At 35.8% G+C, this 21,599-nt stretch overlaps 1 protein-coding gene across 1 annotated transcript; it reads left to right on the top strand.

Moving 5' to 3' along the window:
- Positions 1 to 1,378: 1,378 nt before the first annotated feature.
- LOC131078899 (protein THYLAKOID ASSEMBLY 8-like, chloroplastic) lies at positions 1,379 to 11,170 on the top strand. The gene is made up of 2 exons (XM_058016726.2): positions 1,379 to 1,907; positions 10,577 to 11,170. Exons 1-2 carry the CDS (start codon positions 1,521 to 1,523, stop codon positions 10,964 to 10,966), a joined length of 777 nt encoding a protein of 258 aa, XP_057872709.1. The 5' UTR covers positions 1,379 to 1,520; the 3' UTR covers positions 10,967 to 11,170.
- Positions 11,171 to 21,599: the final 10,429 nt, after the last annotated feature.

Raw genomic sequence — 21,599 nt, 5'->3', positions numbered from 1 at the left:
AGCATGTAGTTCAATGAAGAATGGTGATACTAAAAAATAGGATTTGAAGTTTCCCACACATGCTTTTATGTTGTAGGAAAATATTTTAACAAATACTTATGAATAATGTTCAGTTTTATTCAGAAATTCTTTAATCAAAAATTCTTTATTTTCATCTTGACGATGAATCACAATGTTTCAAAATATTATTACAAACAATATAAACACAATTATTTTTAGAAAATATTATACTTATACTAATAAATGTAAAAATATTATATTTATGAATCAAAATTTATCAATTTAATATATCACCCCTTTAAAAATCACCTAATAATTTTTATGCAATATAAATGGGTGGCACAATCCCCTTCCACATGACCAGAGCATTGCATTTCTCCATCCTTCTCACTATAGTGATCAAGTTTGCATACCCATGCACATTCCCATTTAGTTTTGTGCCCATTTTGAGAGAATGACATAATACACTTACATATCAAGAGTAATTTGCATGGAGTTGGATTCATTCCCCTAGCCTTCATCTATCCCATATACACACATTTCCATAATCTACTCACACCTTATCTGTCTCTACACAATTTTCCATACATATCATATTTATTACATCCACCAAGTTCAGGTATTCGTTCCTTGCATAACATATATTATTCTATCATCCAATATCATTTATGTAGGTGAGATTGATTTTGTGATTGTAGATTTGGCCCTTAAATTTCTAAAACTCAAACTCAAAATTTATTAACTCCCATCCATTTTACTAGCCCTTGTGACCTAACTAAACACATGCTTGGACAAATTGTTACTATGTCTTGGTATTTAACGACATTCATTCACATCCATTTCATATAATCTCATATCCTTAAAAGAACATTTCAAATTGGTGTATTGAAAAGAACATGAATTTGTATATTTATCTTAGGAACATTTGTAATGTTAAAACTTGTTGATTTCAATTATTAGCATGACTGTAAACTTAATCCTTTTTCTATAAATTGACCCAAGAGAACTTTTTTTTGAATGACTTAATCGCCCTCTAAAGATAGCCATAAATATTATCAATCAAAATAACAAAGTAGACAAAGACAAATTTAGTAAATGAAAAATAACAAAAAATCCTAACAATATCATATCTACATGATAAAACATGAAATTAAAAAAGAACTAAACCTATGAAAGTTAGAATCCTAAACATTATACAAACAAAATAGTCAAAATTTAAAATTTTCACCAAAATTAATCATTTTCAATTATCAACGAAATATTTTTTTCCACTTCACATTTCACCTCCTAACTTAATATTAAAATTAATAAATATTAACCTAAATTTGGCCCGGAGAAAATTTCTACATACTTTGTAACTTGCGAACAATGTTTTAAAAAAAAATACATTGAAACTTCAAAACTTTGATACAACAATGAATCCTATAATTCTGCGAGCTTACACTCCTCTGAAATACAGTTCGATTTCTAGTTAAGCATTAAAACCAAATTGACGAAGCTTATGAAGTTCGGGGAAATTAATGGCCATGTCAAGAGGCAACCTTGGGAGGGTGTTGATGAAGTGTGCACAAGTTGCATTCGGGCATGGAGTTGGAGCAGAAAATAATGCTCTGGGGCGTTTTAAGTACAGCATATTCACCGATATCACTTACTGGACAGGTTTTGGCATAAATTCATTGAAAAGTAGGGGCATGTCGGATGGAAGGCCGAGAGGAGCGTTATGGAGGAGCAGGAAATTAATAAGCAAGGAAGCATTGTTTGTCGTTCAGGAGATAAAGAGAGTCAAACATGATGCTGCCCTTCTTACTAGCTTTATGAAAACCCACGTGTCCAGGTTGCTGAAAGTTGATCTTCTTGCTGTTTTGGTGGAGCTTGAGAGGCAGGGGGAGATCACTTTAACACTTAAGGTTAGGCTCCATCAATGCTTTTAATTCAAATAAAAATCTCACAGTTACTGAAAAAATGCACCAGACATAGTTTTATAATTGGACAATTGTCTGAAGCTCCATGACCTATGTTAATTAGTAAAACCTACCTGGATCATATTCTGTGGCTTGTACTTTTGTGGTTAGATTTTTGGTAAATATTGAGCGAGTTTATTTGATGAAGTAAAGTTTCTGGATGAAGATTGTCGTTCAAATTTTTTAATCAACGTTTTAGGTCACCTTTAGTGAACCGTAAACTGGACTATGTAGCATATTTGCAGCATCTAGTGTTTCAGGGGTTCGAACTCCTCGAAATAGCCTGCGTTCTGGGGTGTCTTGAGTGATGTTATGGGCTGCCTTCATGTCCCTGTGATTAGCTTGGATTGCACTTTATAAACCTCCGATTATGCTCTAGCTTATTAATGCTCAAAGGTATGCCTATTAATTGTCACAACACACCCTCTCCCAACATATCTTGTGGGGTTATAAACTGCCTTATTACTGCGAGGAATTAGAAAATGGCTTACGCTATTACGAATGCTCCTAGTTAATATCACACTGCATCCTCTTGGACAACCTTGGTCATGGTGTTACGAGAGTTGCTAAACCATTACGCCAAGATACCCTGGAATGGGTATCTTGAGCCCCTTTTTCTATAGGTTTATTTTAATATACTATATATCAATTCATTTTGGGCTGTTGAGGCTCAGTGTATTTGGATGGCAGAATTCACAGATCCTCTATGGATCAGGTCGCCAGAGGCCAGGCAATCCTGTGGCCTGTAGATTACACCTATTCACATGAGGGATCGTTTCAGCTTTGCAGACAGTAAGATTTCCATTGTCTCATCTTTGTATACCCAGCAAGAATGTTTGCCCTAGCACTCAATGTAGGGAGATTTGCATTCTTTTCCATAAGGTGGGGATATTGACAACCATCTCATATAGTACTTGTAGTTTGCAATTTCTGGGACAGCTTGAGTGGGCCTGATGGTTAAGACAGCTTTGCTCCATTGAAGAGGCACAGTTTAAACTTATATTCTGCTGTAATCTTTCCTCTATTCTGCAGCTTCTTTACCTGTATAATTGTCTTGAAATGTTTCCTAAATTTTTGTCCATGTTAGGTGTTTTCATCTACTAACTTGGCAAGAGAAATTAAGATTTTCGTCCTTAAATCTCTGATCTTTGAGGTGTTTCATCCTTTATTTGCTGAACCACGTTCTACATTCTATAAGGAATAAAAATCAGATATAAGATATATTTTTCGTGATTATCTCTCTTCTCCATTTTGGATTTCCTAATATACCTTTTCTCTCTAAGAGGCATAACTCTTTATAATGCCTCTTTACACATGTGGCTCACATTCTAAATGCTGCAATCCATATTTTTGGACCCTTTCTGACCTCTTGAATGCTTACTTTGTTTTTGAGTTGGGCAATGAAGCATATTCCTTATATTTGTAAAGAAACATATATTTTGGCCCTGTCTAGGTAATGTCCCCACAAACATTTCTTCTTAGGTATATTCTTGGTTTTTTCGAATTGGTTAATCTCTTGGTCTCTTCCTTTCTTGTGGAGATTCAATTCTTTTAGCACGATTGCGTTTTCTTTATATTCAGGCAGCTACTCCTATCAAGGTTGTATCTAGGACTATGATTCCTACTACATCCCCTTTGACATGGAACGCATAAGATGATGGATATTTGCTGACTCTAGTCTATAGGTATGAAGCGGTGACGGGATGGGTAAAGCTGTGTTGCCTTGTCGAATACATCTCCTAGCCATACATTATGCTCAATCACTATGTGAAGTACTGGCGACTGTTAATTTTAAGTGCTCAGATGTTAAACAAACTAATTAACCATAATCAGACTGTGAATAAACAGTAATAGTAATGAAATGCAAGACACAAGACACCAATACCTTGGAAAAACCTCCCTCGTGGAGGTGAAAAACCCAGCCTTAAACTATATAATGTATTATCTCTGTTGAAACAATGTAGCTTCAGTAAGATAAATGATTGAATGAGAGATAAATGAAGTCTCTCATTCAATCATCTATCCTATCGATAAATCTACATACTAACGATAGACATCATAATCATCCTTATAAGCATCAAGATATGATCGTATTTGCTATGCATTGATTTCATTTATATGCTGTGATTATAATCGGTTCTGCATAACTATTCTAGTTGTCATATGACAACACTAATTAGTGTTGTCATATGATAACTACAATAGTTATCATCTTAACATATTTTGCTCTTATACCAATTCATAATCGGGTTACATTTACCACCGATTACTGCAAAATAGTATTAAGTATAAACTGATTGGTGATCGGTTAATAATTAAATTGCATTAGAATCTAACCGATATATTATCGGATGCAATGATAAACAAACCGCTTCTAATTACAAAATGTTTGGCATTTGTTTTAAATGTTTGACATGTCTTGATCGGATATGTCATGAGACATGTCCGGTCAAGGCATGCCTTGATCTCAAGGCAATGCCTATATATGCCGTGAAGCATGCTGAAGATAACATTGAAATTCATAAATATTATCTACAGCCACCTGCAACCAAAGAAGTTTAAATTCATGATCAGAAAATAATTAAGTGAGTGCACATTAATAGCATTGAATATTGACTAAGAAATTAAAGAAAGATAAAATCTTTAGCATTCCAAATTTGAACTTAAATTTGAATACTTTTACAATCTCAATGGTAGGCAATTACAACATAACAGACTTATCTCTTATTGCTGTTCAAACAGCAAGTTGCCAAGAAGATGGAGGATGCTGCCCTAACCAGCAGTAGGAGACCAAAGGAGCAGATCAGCAGAAGATGACTTCAACAGACTGGAGCAGAATTATAAACAATCTTGACAACCTTGCTTAACAATGTCCTTGAAGTTCGCCCAAGTGTAGAACAGCAGATTCGCCAAGAGTAGAAGAGCAGAGCAGATCGCTAAAGTAGAGGAGCAGATCGCTAAAGTAGAGGAGCAGATCGTATTTGCAAGTAACAACGAATATGTTTTACTTCATCTTGAAGTTGTTATATTTATATCCTCCTTTTGGCGGTAGACATCTAGGTCGGCTTGCAATTCTTATTATTTATTTAAATCATGTTATATTGTTATTGCATATTACCACGTTGGACATTTGGGTCCAGACCAATAGTTATTGACATGTCTTTGCATGTTACATTTTGGGCCCAGCCCATTTAGCAAATACATTGAGATATCATATACATATTTGATTATTATTTAACATCAAAGTTCGATAATCAGATATCTGAACTTAGCTAATATTTTCAACAGACCAACACCAAAAATTACACAATGGATTGCAAATTTCTTGATAGCAAGAAAGACGTAATTCATTTAGACAAAAACCATCATATTTAGATGAATCATGATGTACAGGTTTATGCCTTAATGTTGGGGCATTGCAGTACTTTTCCTATGCATTTGCAAGAGTTCATTTGTTTTCAGAGAGATCGTAGAGGAAGATTTCTTCAAAATAGGTAGGTTTTTTTTGAAAATTTTGGTTTTATTTTTCAACAATTTTTTTACAAATGAACTCTCTTGTTTTGTTTTCAAGTTTTTGGTTTGTTTTCATTCTTCTAGGTATCTATAACACATGCTTAATCTTTAAAAATGAATTAACAATCAAGTTGTATTTTTATTTGTTTCAATTCTTCAAATGTGTTATTTATTGAACTTTTTGTCTTAGGTATTGCAATAGCAATCGGTTCTAGCTTTGTGAGCTGACCCTACTTCAAAATGGACCCAAATCTCCCCTTTGAAAATATGTTGAAATGGTACAACAACTTCCAAGTTGTGGGGGTTATGTTTGGGTTTGTAGTGAATCTAAAGTTAGATATTTGAGATCATACAATCGAGTGAAAGGCCATTTGTGCAAGATCCTTGCCACAAGGCATCAAATTTTGTCCAAGAAAAGATGGTAATGGCATTCGAGAAGCACAATTCTTGGCCTATATTGAGGGGCAAGAAAAATTAGATCAAGCAACAAGTTGTGAATTAATTAATCCTTTGTTAAAGAAAGGATCTTGAAGGATGAAGCCCCCTCCACTACCTTCTCATTTTCAACCTATGGAGAGCCATCCATTTTGTCTGCACTAAAGAAGATGTGGCCTCTGCACAAAAGAGACCAAACGAACTGTTGGAAATGGCATTTCATAATGAGTCTCGAGAGATTGCCAATCAACACATAGCAAGACGAGTCCATGTGAATGGTTTCACATTCAATGCTGTTTGCTCACCATATTGGCAACAAATGGTGAAAGCAATTAATGAGGCTCCAAAAAGGTACAAAGGCTTGAGTTTTGAGAAGGTCCATAGCATCGTATTGGAAAAAGCAGTGAAATTTGTAGATGACTCTTTCAAGCCCATAAGGGATTTGTTGGTCAAAATAGGGGTGTCCATCATTTTTGATGGATGGAAAGATACAAAAAATTGACCATTGATCAATGTTATTGTAGTGTCCCCTAAAGGGGCGATGTTTTCGATAGAAGTGGATTTTGAAGGGGAGGTGAAGGATGGTTCATTTATTGCTAACATTATTTGTCAAGGCATTGAGGAAGTCGGCCCTCAAAATGTTGTGCAAGTTATAACAAACAATGCCAAAATTATTAGAGCGGTTGGGTTATTGTTGAGGAGCGTTATTCACACATATTTTGGACACTTTGTGCTGTCCAATTCTTCAATCTTACGCTAAAAAAATTGACACCAAAACAAGTGTATATTGTGGCTAAAAAGATCCAAATGTTTGTCACCAACCACCATATGTCACAAGGCATATTTAAAACATTCTTGACATTAAAGCTACTAAAGATAAATTAAATAATGAATATGTTTCACGTTAGTAAACTTCTTAATTTTAATTTTGTAATTTTTTTTAATTTTGATTTTCAAATAGGTTGTTGAGATCTATTTTGCCTCCAACACAATTGTCTTGAGATGACTTGTGAAAGTTGGTGAAACACTTTTTTAGATGGTCATCAATCCAAATTGGTCCATATGGAGGCAAAAAATGATCCTGGATGACATTTGTGTAAGGAAGCTAAGGTAGTAGATGAAATTCCTACACTAATCTTTAGAGAAGGGTTATGCAAAAGCCTTTAAGATCTTTACAACAGTTGCAAATGCTAAACAAAAATAAACATAAATAGCCTTCCTACCACAACACAATGATTTACGTGGGGAAAACCCTTTTGGGAGAAAAACCCTACACTCCAAAAGCTACCTGATATATTATTTTGAATCAACAAGATTACAATATACTTGTAGAGCAAGCTTTCACAAGAGTATCTCCAATTAGAGATTCGAAGGCATTTCAATGACTATAAGACTCTCACACACAAATCAATCCAATACACAGTTGTAACTTGATGCCCTCATAAAATAGGGTTGCCTTCTAGGGCAAGCAAAGACAACATTTATTTACCATCAAATTTGTGACTTAGTTAGGTACAGTCCAAATTCACAATGTAAACTTACTATAAGTAATTTCAAGGTTGAGATATCATTTCTCTAACATTCTCCCACTTGTTAAACACCTTGCAAGAGGAGAGGGAGTATCGTCATCATGATTTAATTGTTGGGGGCCAAGAGGCCCATAGACTTCAAACATGATCTGAATTTCTCGATGCTCACAGGCTTAGTTAAAGAATATACAACATTCATCAAACTCTCTACCTTAACTAGCGTCACCTTACCATCCTCTACCATATCTTTGACAAAATGATACTAGACATCAATGTGGTTGGTCTTGACATGAAATGTCGGATTCTTAGCTAGGCATATCACATTATAACTGTCATTGCACCTTGTTTTATTTTGATATTTGAACATAGTTTCTCAAGTCAAATGGCTTCTCTACAAGCATGAGTAGCTGCCATATACTTAGCTTTAGTAGTGGACAAAGAAACCATAGTCTATTGCTTACTCAACAGTAATTGCAAGGTTGAGATATCATTTTCCTAACAAATTGGTGGGATTGTGTTGAGTATCTCGTCAATTTCATTGAGCCCAAATCGAGCATGATGTGTTATACCGACATGGATAGGCCTTGTTTGGGTGAGGTATATAATGAGATCAACTCAATGATTGAGAAGATGAAAGTCATCATAAATGCAAAAGAGCAAGATCTTATTCTTCAAACAACTACACAAAATCATTGAAGAGATATGGAACAAAATGACCACTCCACTACATCTTCTTGCCTTTGCTTTGAGTCCCGAATACTAAAGTGTTGAGCTCCTTTCTATGACAACAAGAGTTGCCCCATAAGAGATGTTGAAGTCACTCAAGGTTACAAGGCAGCACTTCGTAGACTCTTCATTGATTGTGACATACAGGATGTAGTGAGGGTTGACTTTATGGATTTTGCATACTTCAGCGACTTTAGTCTTTATGCTCTTTGAGATAAGTATAAGGTCGATGCTCATAGTTGGTGGCACTTCCATGGCCAACCATTCACACACCAACAACCTCTTGCGATCAAAATTTTATTGCAAGTAAGTTTTATAACAAAATCTTTTATCTTTTAAGTTTTATTTATTTATAATTTTATATTTTTTAAAATTTTGTAACTCTTAACTCTCTATTTTTTTCTTAATAGGTTGCTAGTTCATCTCCATCTAAGAGGGATCGGAGCACATACTCCTGCATCCACTTAGTAAAGCACAATTGACTGCACTCAAAAAAGGCAGAGGACTTGGTGTGTGTGCATTCAAACTTGTAGCTCCTTACACACAAACACAGTGGGTACAAAGAAGGAGACACAAGGAAGTGGGATAATGAGCCATAGCATATTGACATGGATGCTTTCACTTCCCAATTTGCTGCACTTAATGTTGATAATGACTATGAGCTAACCAGTGAGCATGAGAGTGCTAGTGCCAATGCCAACGCTAGTGCTAGTGCTAGTGGCACTATTTGTGATTCTTCTAATTTACCACTATCTACATCATCTAATATGGATGGTGGTGATGATATTTTTGGAGACCCACATGATTTTTGATCAATGATAGCTGATTGTTGACAGTTGACTTCATTATTTTTTGACTGTAATCCATATCATGACATACAAGTTTGACTAATAATTGACTATTGTAGACACCTAAATTTGACTAATTAATTTAATCAAATTTAAACCCCTTTCTTCCAATTAATTAATTCCCCAATCCTATCCTCTTAATTAATTAATCTAATTAATTAATTATCCTATCCTCCCCCTTTTGATTAATTACTTTAATTAATTAAATATCCCCTTTCCAAGCCCATGGATTAATTAATTTAATTAATTAATTTGGTTCAAATCCCATTTGAGCACATGGCTCCTAACTTTTCTCCCTAACCTCTTTCCAATCCTATCCTAACCAACCCTATCCTTCCAACCCACTTCCCTAGCCTAGTCATCCCTCCAACTAACCTTATCCTATCCCTTTTAACCTCCCACACATGTGTGCACATCCTAACCAATTCCTAATTTTGGGGAAAATATCTTATTTTGGGTGGCCTTTTCCCAAGTGGGGGGCATGTGTAAGGACACATGTCACTCTTCCTATTTTTGGGTGGCTTTGCTCAAAATAGACATGTGTCCTCATGGACACATGTCATTCCTTTCCCATCTAGTTGAGCCACTTGTCCTTTTTTGGAGGACAAGTGTCTCCCCTTCACCTCCCCTTCCCTTCCTCATCTTGCCTATTTAATCCCTCCATTTTTAGACCAAATCCTCTCTGATCCACTTTTCATATATCATACTGTTAGTCTACCGAAATCATTACTCAACTTATCCATTATCATTTTCATCCATCAATCCATTATCATTTGCATCAACATCATGGAGCAATATCGAACATCCGAACCTATGTCATGAGCACACATCCAATTGCAGAATCATCAAATTAAAGCGGGAATTATGGTTTGCGTTGTTTATCATTTGTTCTCCGTTTTAGTTTTACCATTCTAATCTTGAGGTGTATGATGTATTGTGTTTGCTTGATTAATTAACTTGCTTTTTAGTCCTTAGTTTAGCACGCACATTTTTTTCATCTCACAACTATTACTAAGGTGGTTATGTAAATAATATAATATAAGATGCCATGTGTGGTGTATTTTGACCTTAATTACTGCTGCAAATATTTGTATTTTTCTTATTTAAATATGTTTTGTATGGACTAATTCAAAACGAACCCAATTCCAAATTTATTTTGACCAAACCCTCAGTCTTGAACCCAAACCAGTACCAGGACCAGTAACTTAGCTTTTCAGTAAACAATTGTTGAGAAATTCTTTCTTTATGTTATGGGTGCATCTGAAACATTGCATGCAGGTTTATGCATACATTGTAAGGTTATCTTGCTTTTGACATTTTGCAATTAATTTCTGATATAATCTGTTATTGCCTGAACTTTTTCAGCTTTTTATTTTTTCAGTTGTTTAGTCTTATTATTGATATTCATGTTTTATACAATGCCCCATTTATATATGTCATAATCTGTAATTTTCGAAGTTTTATAGGCGTTTTGCTCTCGTTAAATGGGTTCAATAGTATTATCGATGTTTTGTGGCGGCAGTATAAGATGTTTATAGATTGATGTCACTGCTCAATTTTGCAGATATTTGATGCGATTAAAAACGAGCCTTGGTACAAGCCAGACGTTTTTCTGTTCAAAGATATGATTATTGTATTGGCAAAACATAAAAAGATGGAAGAGGCAATGCAAGTTTGGAAAGATATGAGGAGTGGAAAACTTGAACCTGATATACCGACATATACTGAAGTTATAAGGGGTTTCTTACAATATGGATCACCTACAGATGCGATGAACATTTACGAGGAAATGAAACAGTCTCCGCATCCACCTGAGGAGCTACCTTATAGGGTTCTATTAAAGGGTCTTTTTCCAAATCCTTTACTAAGAAATAAAGTGAAACAGGATTTTGAAGAAACATTCCCTGATAGACATGTATATGACCCCCCTGAAGAACTATTTGGGATGCATTAAAGTTCTGGGTTTTGCTTTGGTCATTACTAATAGCAATTTTCCTTGTGTACTTGTTTTAATGATCTATGTCCAAATTATGGTTCAAAAAGGGTTGCTAACATCGTTTTAAAGTTGTTATTGGCATTGGTTGTGAATATCATCATGGCCTGGCGCATTTTGTGGGCTTTTACAGTAGGCGATTTCTTTGAAGTTAATTTTGCATCACCACCTCTTTAACTCTGAATTGTTTGAGTTTTTGTCAATGCCTGCATTTTCTTTGTACCATCATACAAAGTTATAATTGTCTCTGATGTGTGATGCCGTATTTCAATCTCCATGAAGTTGCATTCTTCCACCACTTCACACATGGAATATTTTTTAAATCTCTAAATATTATAACAAATGAAGGAAAAACAGTAACATTACAATCACTAATGTTCTTATTCCATCTCATTTAGCTGTATAAGCTAATTAGCAAAGCTGTAAGGTAGCGTTGGAGGACAGAACTGAGATACTCTACTTAGTAATCTAATTCATTTTATGTTAATCTACTTATATATGCCAAGTTTCTAGGATGATGGGGCTGGGGGGAAGGGTATGGAAGCATGTGGAGAGAATTCCCCAATTTTTAGGTGTGAGGGATGCAAGTCTAAATGTGCAAAAACATTTAAATATAGGAAACTCTATAAAGCTGGATGACTGGTGCTCTTCTGAAGTGTTTTCCCAAATGTATGAATGTATTAGTGGGTAAAATTGCATTTTAGTACTTAGATTTCAATGGTTAATTATAATTGTGTCAGATTTCAATGGCTATAATTTTGTCATACAAACTCCTTTTGAGACCATTTTTGAACTGCTAAAGAGCATTTTTAAAGATCTTTGCAGTAGTACTATTCTTATTGGCATTTGGATATTTCTTCCGTGTGGTTAGATTCTCTAAAGACGGACAAACTTCCAGAATTCCTTGTGTTGATGGAACAAAATTATCAGGCATGGGAATCATCCATTGATGTGGCATTGAAGACCAAGAGTTTGTCGTAGATTGGGTGCAGGACAGAAAAGGTTCCTTCTGTTGAGGAGAAGGATGCCTAATTACAATCAAGAAGATTGGGAAATAGGGATTTGGCTGATCCAAATTGCACCAGAGCTTCATTTCAATCTTAAAGGGTCAAAGAGTCCTAAGGGTATGATGAAAATTCTGAATAAATTGTTCAGTCAAGTTGATAAGCGAAGGGTTTCCAAGTTGAATTATAAGCTTTGTGAAATTGATCTAAGGGCATATATCAGGATTGAGAATTATCTATCTCATGTGAATGATCTTTTGTTTTAGTGGGAGTGCAGTAAGGAGTACAAGGAAAATGATGGTGAGATCATTGAGATCGTCCTTGACATCTTGAAGCCAGTATATGATGTGTTTCTCTCTTGAATTTTCTCTACTAGTCATTATGAAGGAGAAATTCAAGAATATGTGTTTTGCAGGAGTGTGCTCCAGCTTGATTGCAAAAACAATAGAAGTTCACAAAGATGGGTGTGCTTGGTTCAAGGAAGCAAGCTCATATGACTAAGGGCAAGGTGAACCAGAACTTCACTCAAAACCAAAGCAGGAATATGTATCCAAGGGAAAACTAACGAAGCAATACTAAAACAAGAGTCTACAGATGGCGATCATAAGAGTGCCCACAAAGGAATGCAGAAGAAACATAAGGAGTGTGTCTTTTGTTGCAATCCAGGAAATACTGAGAATACTTGCTTCAAGAATATGAAGGATATCATGAAAAAAGTTGAGGATCTGAAGGAGTGTTAGGGCAAGCACAATATTAATAGTAAGAATAATTTTCTTGCGGCTCACATATCTAATGTTTTTCATAATATACTACCAGTTCTGAGTATATTATGTTTGGATGCACTCATCAAATGGCCAAGAATGGTAATTTGTTCCAAAAATTTGGCAGAGTAGATAATTGAAGGGCATACATTGCAGATGATTCAGCTCTTCCTATAGTAGTGGCACTGTGCTAGAAGGATGAATTATCAAGGAGGTTTACCATGTACCCAATTGGAGTGTGAACCTACTATTGATTTTCCAAATAACTCCACAACAAAATAATATTGAGTTTTGTTCTAACAAATTTGTTGTGAAGGGTATAAGCAATCAATTCCAGGTGATTGCTGGTGGTAATCTTGTTACGCAAGCAAAGGCTTACAAGTTTAAAGGCTTCAATGATGTTTGAAGTTATGCCCTGATTCAAATTACGCATGCACTGAAGTGCATTGATATCCAAATTGTTGATGGGGTTGAGAATGATACATTGAGTTCCAGTTTGAAGGGTCCTTCAGGTGTGATTTTTGAGGATATTCGTTGAGGTTGTTTTAGTTGATGTTGTATCAGTTGAGGCTTTAAAGGAAAGGGGTGTGGGTGCTAATCTCAACACATCAGATATTGTTGATTGGAAATCCTAAACTCGTGTCTAGAGGGAATGGTAGTTGTCCTAAGTTGGCCAGTGTTATGCTTGAAGATGCAAAGGGAGACAAGGAAATCTAAAGATTTATTTGGAAAACAACATATCAATTATGCTATCATGACCAGGATGATGGATATTTATGATCCACAATCCTAGGTGAAATCCAATGACAAGAATGAATGGGAGTAGGCTATTGCAGAAGAGTAGATTTCCTTGATGAAGAATCACACTTGGGAATTTGTGCCTCACCCGACAGGTCAGAACATGGTGAAATGCAAGTGGATCTATGAGACTGAGTTCATTTGCAATGAGTCCATTTATAGGTACAAGGTTCAACTTGTGGCAGAAGGATATTCTTTGGAGGGTATTGAGTATTGGAAGACAAATGTTTATTTTGTATACAATTCTCTCTCTTTCAACCAAATTTTGCTGAGGTGCACAGGATGGATGTGAAGAGTGCACTTCTCAATAGTGATCTTCAGGAGGATATCTATGTGAACAACCACACGAGTTTGATGGCTTTGATCAGTACGACTATTCCAAGCTAGTGTGCAAACTTTGGAAGGCACTCTATGGGCTGATGTAGGCTCCTGGAGTTTGGTATGAGAAGATTGACAGGTTCTTTCATTCATTTGTCTTTAAACACTGTGAGAAAGATCACAATGTCTGTGAAAATTGTAGATGGTCTCTTTTGATTATGGTTCTCCATTAGTCATTATAGGTGATATTACTTCTTTGATCCACAACCTGAGGAGTGAATAAAAGAAGGCATTTGAGATGAGAGATCTCGGTTTGCATCATCAATACCTTGGTATTCAGTTTCAGCAGTTGGAATGAGGGAATCTTCATGTTTCAGCCTAAGTATGTAGTTAATCTGTTGAAAAAATTCAACATAGGAAAGTTTATACCTAACTCTACACCATATGGGTCTGGAGTTAAGATGACAACCCAATGTCCTAAACCATAGTTTGATGCTAAATTGTATGGACAATTTATAGACAGCCTGACTTGACTCATCCTTGCCCTATGCAGAGTCATGGGAAGCTTCATCTTCAGGTTTTTCTTGGAGCCTAAGCAGAGTCATTGGGAAGCATCTCAGAGAATATTGAGGTATATTAATTGTACTTTTTGGCTTTATATCATGACCTATAGAGGAGGTAATATGGATGTAGTAGGGGTATGCTAAGGTGGATTGGGCAAGAGATTTGGATGTGAGGAAGTCTAGTTCTAGATATGTGTTCCATCTTGGTTCTGATCCTCTTTTATGGTCTGGCAAGAAGCAGAAGGGACATGCATTAAGCTACCACTGAGGTAGAATACAGAGGAGCATCTATCATAGATGAGTGAAGTGGATTCACAAATTTCTATTGGAAGCTTATTTTCCACAACAGCAGACAACTATTCTCTAGGGCAACAATCACAATGCTATGAGGATTCAATTCAATTAATCATGCTAAGACAAAGCATATTGATGTTCATTAAGATTAGAGAAGGAAATGCATTTGGCATGCTGGATTTCATATCTGTGGACTGATTATCAGATTGGAAACATTGTCCAATCCCTTGTTGAGGTAAAGTTCACATAATTTTGGAATTGTTCATCCTATTGAAATTTTTTATGTGCAAGGCATTGAAGGCCTCTCTTCTTCTAGAGAATTTGTCTTGCTATTGTCACCTTCCTTTGGTGCTCCAAATTGTGTGTTGAGGATGTTAGAGTGCAAAAGCCATCTTGTTGGGTAACTTCTACTTGTGATATACCATTGGGCTATAGATTATATGTAGCTTGCACTTATATGTATCGGCAGCAGTCTTAATGGGCTGACTGATACTTGTGATATACCATTGGATCATGTGTAGCATGCATGCGTAACTTGCTCTTATATGAATTGGTGTTAGAGCCTTAATGTCTCAGCCTACCATTATGTAATTTGTTGAAAGATGAATAAACAGAGGCAAGGCCTTCCACCTTTTAATCAATCACTTCATTTCAGATTCATGATTTTTTGGTATTGTTTTATTATTGTATTATCTCTTGATACCACCACGTTCTTTCTTATGCTTGTGAAAAGAGTTTTTTCAATGATGTCCCTGTGTTATTTATCACAATAAAAGACAAATAGGTGTTGATACATGATAGCCTCGGTAAGATAAATGATTGAATGAGAGATAAATGAAGTCTCTCATTCAATCATCTATCTCATCGATAGACTATGATAAGACTTCAGTTATCATTCCTTTGTCTGATGATTATTATAATTACTCTTCGATATGTTATTTTAAGTTTTTCTTATACCAATAATCATATGCATGATAACTCAAACTTATGTAGATATTCACATATATATGATCTTGCTGTGATCGTATTCTTCGATTTATATATATATATATAACCTTGCATATAAATCCCGACTAACATCAAGTTCTTAACCAATGCCTAACTACCGATTAACATCGGTTACAAATCGTAATGCACAGAATACCGATTGGTATCGGTTTTATTTGATAATTGCATACACATCGATTGGTATCGGTTAACACGATTATGGTTTGAAGAGGCGTGATCAAGTAATATCCTGATCGGTCATGTCTAATAGACATGATCGGTCAAGGTATTGCTTGATCTCCTTTATTTGCATGTATATATATCGATCGGTGAATGTTGGAAGATCATCGAAATTTATTAATGCTCTTTCTCCATCTGCAACATACCATATAATAATCAGATTTATTATATAGTGAATTGACAATTACATGAAAGATACAATAACATTATATATCTTGCTCATTGAATAGAAAATTGAAAACATTTACATGGTATCAGAGCCAAGTTAAAATTTAACTTGCGGCTTTTCAATTTTGTGTTAAATTCAAGTCAAGAATATATCCAACATCACATTTCTCCAAATGGCAAGCACTATCAGATTCGAAGATAGACTCGGAGGAGGCGATGATTTCTCAGCATGGAAGTTCAGAATCAAGATGATTCTAAGAGAAAATAAAGTTGAATCATTTGTAAAAGCTGAAACCACAGAACCTGAGACTGAACCTGACAAAGCGACATGGATAGAGGGAAATGAAAAGGCCTTCAAAATCATAGTTGGTGGGGTGAGGAATAATATTATGCCTATCATAAGGAAACATGAAATGGCCTACAACATGTTCAAAGCACTTGAAGATGCATTCGAGATATCCAATGCAAGTAGAACCTTGGCTTTAAAGAGAGAAATAAATCATATAGCTATGATCAAAGGGGAGACAGTCAATGCCTACTTCATGTGGATATCAGCCCTAAGGGATGAGCTAGCCAAAGCAAAGAATTAACACTCATTTCTCTAGATGGGTTGCCTAGTATATGGGAAACATTCGTCCAAGGCATCAATGCAAGGGCTAAATTTCCAAAGTTTGAAACGTTAAGGGCAGACTGTCTCCAAGAAGAATCAAGGTAAAATAAGAAAGGGATCAAACAAAAGAATATAGATGAAGATCTCCAAATCCTAAATACAAACTCCAATAAGAAAAGCAAAAAGAAACAATCTAGGAAAAGGAAAGGTCGTCAAGGCAAGAATATCTCTTAGAAGGATCTCTCTCATATCCAATGTTACAGATGTGACAAATTCGGACACTATGTTGCCAAATGTCCGGAAAGAGCCAAACAACAAGCCACATTTGCCAAAGCAGGAAAACTAAAGGGGAAGATGACTCTGAGAAGTATGTACTCTACTCAGCACTTACAAACTAAGCATCAAACAAGGTTAACTTCTGGGTGATCGACAGTGGCTCATCCAGACACATTACAGGGTTTAGAGAAGTGCTAGACTCCATGATAGAGGAGAATGATGAGGAAGTGACTATCGGAGATGACTCCACACATCCAGTCAGAGGAGTTGGAACTTGCACCATCAAACTGAAGTCAGGCATATCATTGCAACTTAAAGGAGTACTATATGTCCCAGGCATCAAGAGAAATTTAGTCTCTATATCAGCACTAGAGGATAATGGGTACAAAGTGACCTTCATGGACAACAGAGTGTTGGCTTGGCCAAAGAATTCATCTATCAAGAAAGCTAAAACCATTGGTCAAAGACAAGGCTACTTGTATGAGCTGTGCACAGAGCCCAACCTAGCCCTAATCCATGAAGCTACAGATGCTAATGAAGTTTGGCATAGAAGACTAGGTCACCTAAATTTTAGAGCTTTATACTCAATGGGAAACCTTGTCACAGGTCTACCTAAGTTAAAACAATATCATTCAGGGGCATGCAAGGGATGTGCCCTAGGTAAAAATACTAAGGGTGTTTTTCAAAATAGTAGTAGGAAAACAAACAAAGTATTAGAGTTAGTTCATTCTGATGTATGTGGACCTATGTCCGTACCTTCTTTAGGGGGATTTTTGTATTATGTAATATTTGTTGATGACTACTCTAGGAAAACTTGGATTTACTTTCTGAAATGTAAAGAATCAGAAGAGATCCTTAATATGTTTAAGGAATTTAAATCACTAACAGAAAACTACTCAGGAAATAAAATTAAAACCTTAAGAACTGACTATGGGGGGGAATACACCTTAGATTTGTTTAAAGATTTATGTAAAAATGTTGGGATTAAGAGGGAGCTTACTATACCTTATAATCCTCAACAAAATGGGGTAGCTGAGAGGAAAAATAGGACAATTGTAGAAGCTGCCAAAGCCATGATTCTTAATTAGAATCTAAATACCAATCTTTGGGCAAAAGCAACCAGCACTGTTGTATATATACAAAATAGATGTCCTCACTCCCATCTTGAATATAAAACCCCTGAGGAAGTCTTTACTAAAACAAAGCCAGATATCAGCCACCTTAGGATATTTGGGTGCCCTGTGTATATTCATGTACCTAACGAGAAAAGATTAAAATTAGAGCCTTCTGGAAAAAGGGGAATACTTGTAGGATATAGTGAAACCTCCAAGGCCTACAAAATCTATATACCTGGTCAGAGGAATATTGAACTGAGTAGGGATGTAATCTTTGAAGAAGACTTAGCCTTCAAAAGAGCTCAAAGCTCAATAGAACCTGAAGCCTATATCCCTACCCCTAGCATAGATGAAGACCCTGGTCTTGAGCTTCAGAGGGAGAGTCTTGAGGAAAATGAAGGTGAAACTCAAAACCCACCTAGAGAAAATTTCAAGAAAAGACCACTATGGGCCACCAACACTGTAGAAGAAGCTCAGAAGTATGCTGCCCCTTCCGGAACCTTCAGAGAAAGAAAAAGGCCTAACAAACTTACCAACTACGTTGCCCTCATGAATGATCTTTCAAAAGCTGAACCTACTAATGTATTAGATGCACTTAAACATCAAGTATGGAAGAATGTCATGTCTGAGGAATACCAGTCCACTATGAAAAATGATGTTTGGGAGATTGTTCCTAGGCCAGCTGGAAAATCTGTTGTCACCTCCAAATGGCTCTTCAAAATCAAACATGCTGCAGATGGCAACATTGAGAAACACAAGGCTAGATTTGTAGCCAGAGGGTTCTCACAAAAAGAAGGAATTGACTATGAAGAAACCTTTGCACCTGTAGCCAGATATATCTCAGTAAGAACAGTCTTAGCCATTGCAGCAACAAAAGGATTGGAAAGTACATCAAATGGATGTAAAGACAACATTTCTTAATGGAGAGATTGCACAAGAAGTATACCTAGAGCAACCTGAAGGGTTTGAGATTCATGATGTAGAATCTCATGTATGTAAACTCAAGAAAGCTCTTTATGGGCTTAAGCAGGCTCCCAGGGCCTGGTATGAAAGAATTGACACTTATCTCTCAGGGCTAGGCTTCTCAAAGAATGATGCAGATCCAAATCTCTACTATAAGCAAGACAAAGGTGATATGCTAATATTAATTTTATATGTTGATGATTTGTTAATCATAGGAAAAGATCACCTCATAGATCAGTGTAAGAAAGACCTTGCTAAAGAATTTGACATGAAGGACTTGGGACTCCTTCATTACTTCCTAGGTTTGGAAGTATGGCAGAATTCTGATGGCATTATACTAAACCAGGTTAAATATACCGTGGACATTTTGAAAATATTTGGAATGCTAAACTGCAGACCCATGACCTCTCCAATGGAAACAAACCTTCATAAACTTAAGGAAGCAACAACAGAATCACAACCCTCAGATCCTACTCTATACAGGCAAATGATTGGGTCCCTTTATGTATCTTGTAAATACGAGACCAAATATCTGTTATGCAGTTAATGCCTTGAGTCAGTTTATGTTTGAACCAAAGGAGGTACACCTGGTAGCACTAAAACATATCATGAGATATCTACAAGGTACCCTAAAACTTGGTCTCAAATATGAGAGAGTTGAACTAGATTTACACAGGTTCACAGATTCAGATTGGGCTGGAAGTGTAACTGACAAGAAAAGCACCTCAGGATGCTGTTTCAGTTTAGGTTCAGCCATGATATCCTGGATCAGCAGAAAACAGTCATCGATAGCACAGAGTTCTACTAAGGCCGAATACATTGCAGCCTCCATGGCTTCTCGAGAGGCAGTATGGCTTAGGAAGCTGCTTGTGGGGTTATTCGGTGAACCAATGAAGCCTACAGTTATTCATTGTGACAACCAAAGTTGTATAAAACTTTCAGTGAATCCGGTGTTTCATGACAGATCCAAACATATTGAGATTCCATATCATTATGTACGAGACATGGTAGACATGAATGTGATCCAGTTGGAATACATTTGTACAGGAGATTAGACAACAGATATTCTTACCAAACCACTTTCAAGGGTGAAAGTTGAGCACTTCAGAAAAAGTCTTGGTATGCTTGAAATTTAATTTGCTTTGTACTCCTATACTTATTTAGATGCTTTATGTGTAAACTTTTTTGTCATGTTAGGACTTTTATGGGTTTAACCCCCTGTGTTCATGTCTAAGAGGTGACGATCTCTCAGATAATGAACACTTGTATGTAGACATTATAAGATGACGATCTTATGATGTTCAAACTAGTTGTCATGTTGGATCTCTGGTATGCCATGGATGTGCCATGATTGTGTTGTGGTAAAACATTTGAATAAAATGTTAGAGCACATACCACAACTTGGATAAGTTGAGAATTTAACTATTCTCATGTGCTTATTCTTAAAGTATTGCGTGTTTACGCAATACTGATATCACGTGCTTAGGTGATATCTTGTCATCACAAGTTGATGTGATGAACTTTTGTATCACGCGTTTAGGTGATACTTCATGTCACGTGCTTAGGTGATGTGATTTCTTGTATCATATGATTGATGATACTTCATGTCACATGTCTAGGTGATATGATCCCCTAGAGAGTAAGATTATAAGACTACATAAGGAATATTGACCATCATGAGAAATGTGATGCTAGATATGTTGTTTTTCATTTATCTTCCCTAGCTAAGAGGGAGTGTTGATACATGGTAGCCTCGGTAAGATAAATGATTGAATGAGAGATAAATGAAGTCTCTCATTTAATCATCTATCTCATCGATAGACTATGATAAGACTTCAGTTATCATTCCTTTGTCTGATGATTATTATAATTACTCTTCGATATGTTATTTTCGGTTTTTCTTATACCAATAATCATATGCATGATAACTCAAACTTATGTAGATATTCACATATATACGATCTTGCTGTGATCGTATTCTTCGATTTATATATATATATAACCTTGCATATAAATCCCAATTAACATCGGGTTCTTAACCAATGCCTAACTACCGATTAACATCGGTTACAAATCGTAATGCACAAAATACCGATTGGTATCAGTTTTATTTGTTAATTGCATACACATCAATTGGTATCGGTTAACACGATTATGGTTTGAAGAGGCGCGATCAAGTAATATCTTGATCGGTCATGTCTAATAGACATGACTAGTCAAGGTATTGCTTGATCTCCTTTATTTGCATGTATATCAGTATATATATCGATCGGTGAATGTTGGAAGATCATCGTAATTTATTAAAGCTCTTTCTCCATTTGCAACATACCATATAATAATCAGATTTATTATATAGTGAATTGACAATTACATGAAAGATACAATAACATTATATATCTTGCTCATTGAATAGAAAATTGAAAACATTTACAATAGGAAGAACTGGAATTACTTTTTATTGAACAAAGATGATAGCTGATAAAGTTCAAGATGTAAC

The sequence above is a fragment of the Cryptomeria japonica genome, chromosome 2, assembly GCF_030272615.1.
Source record: "Cryptomeria japonica chromosome 2, Sugi_1.0, whole genome shotgun sequence".
Lineage (NCBI taxonomy): Eukaryota > Viridiplantae > Streptophyta > Pinopsida > Cupressales > Cupressaceae > Cryptomeria > Cryptomeria japonica.
This window is presented reverse-complemented; position numbering and strand designations above follow the sequence as displayed.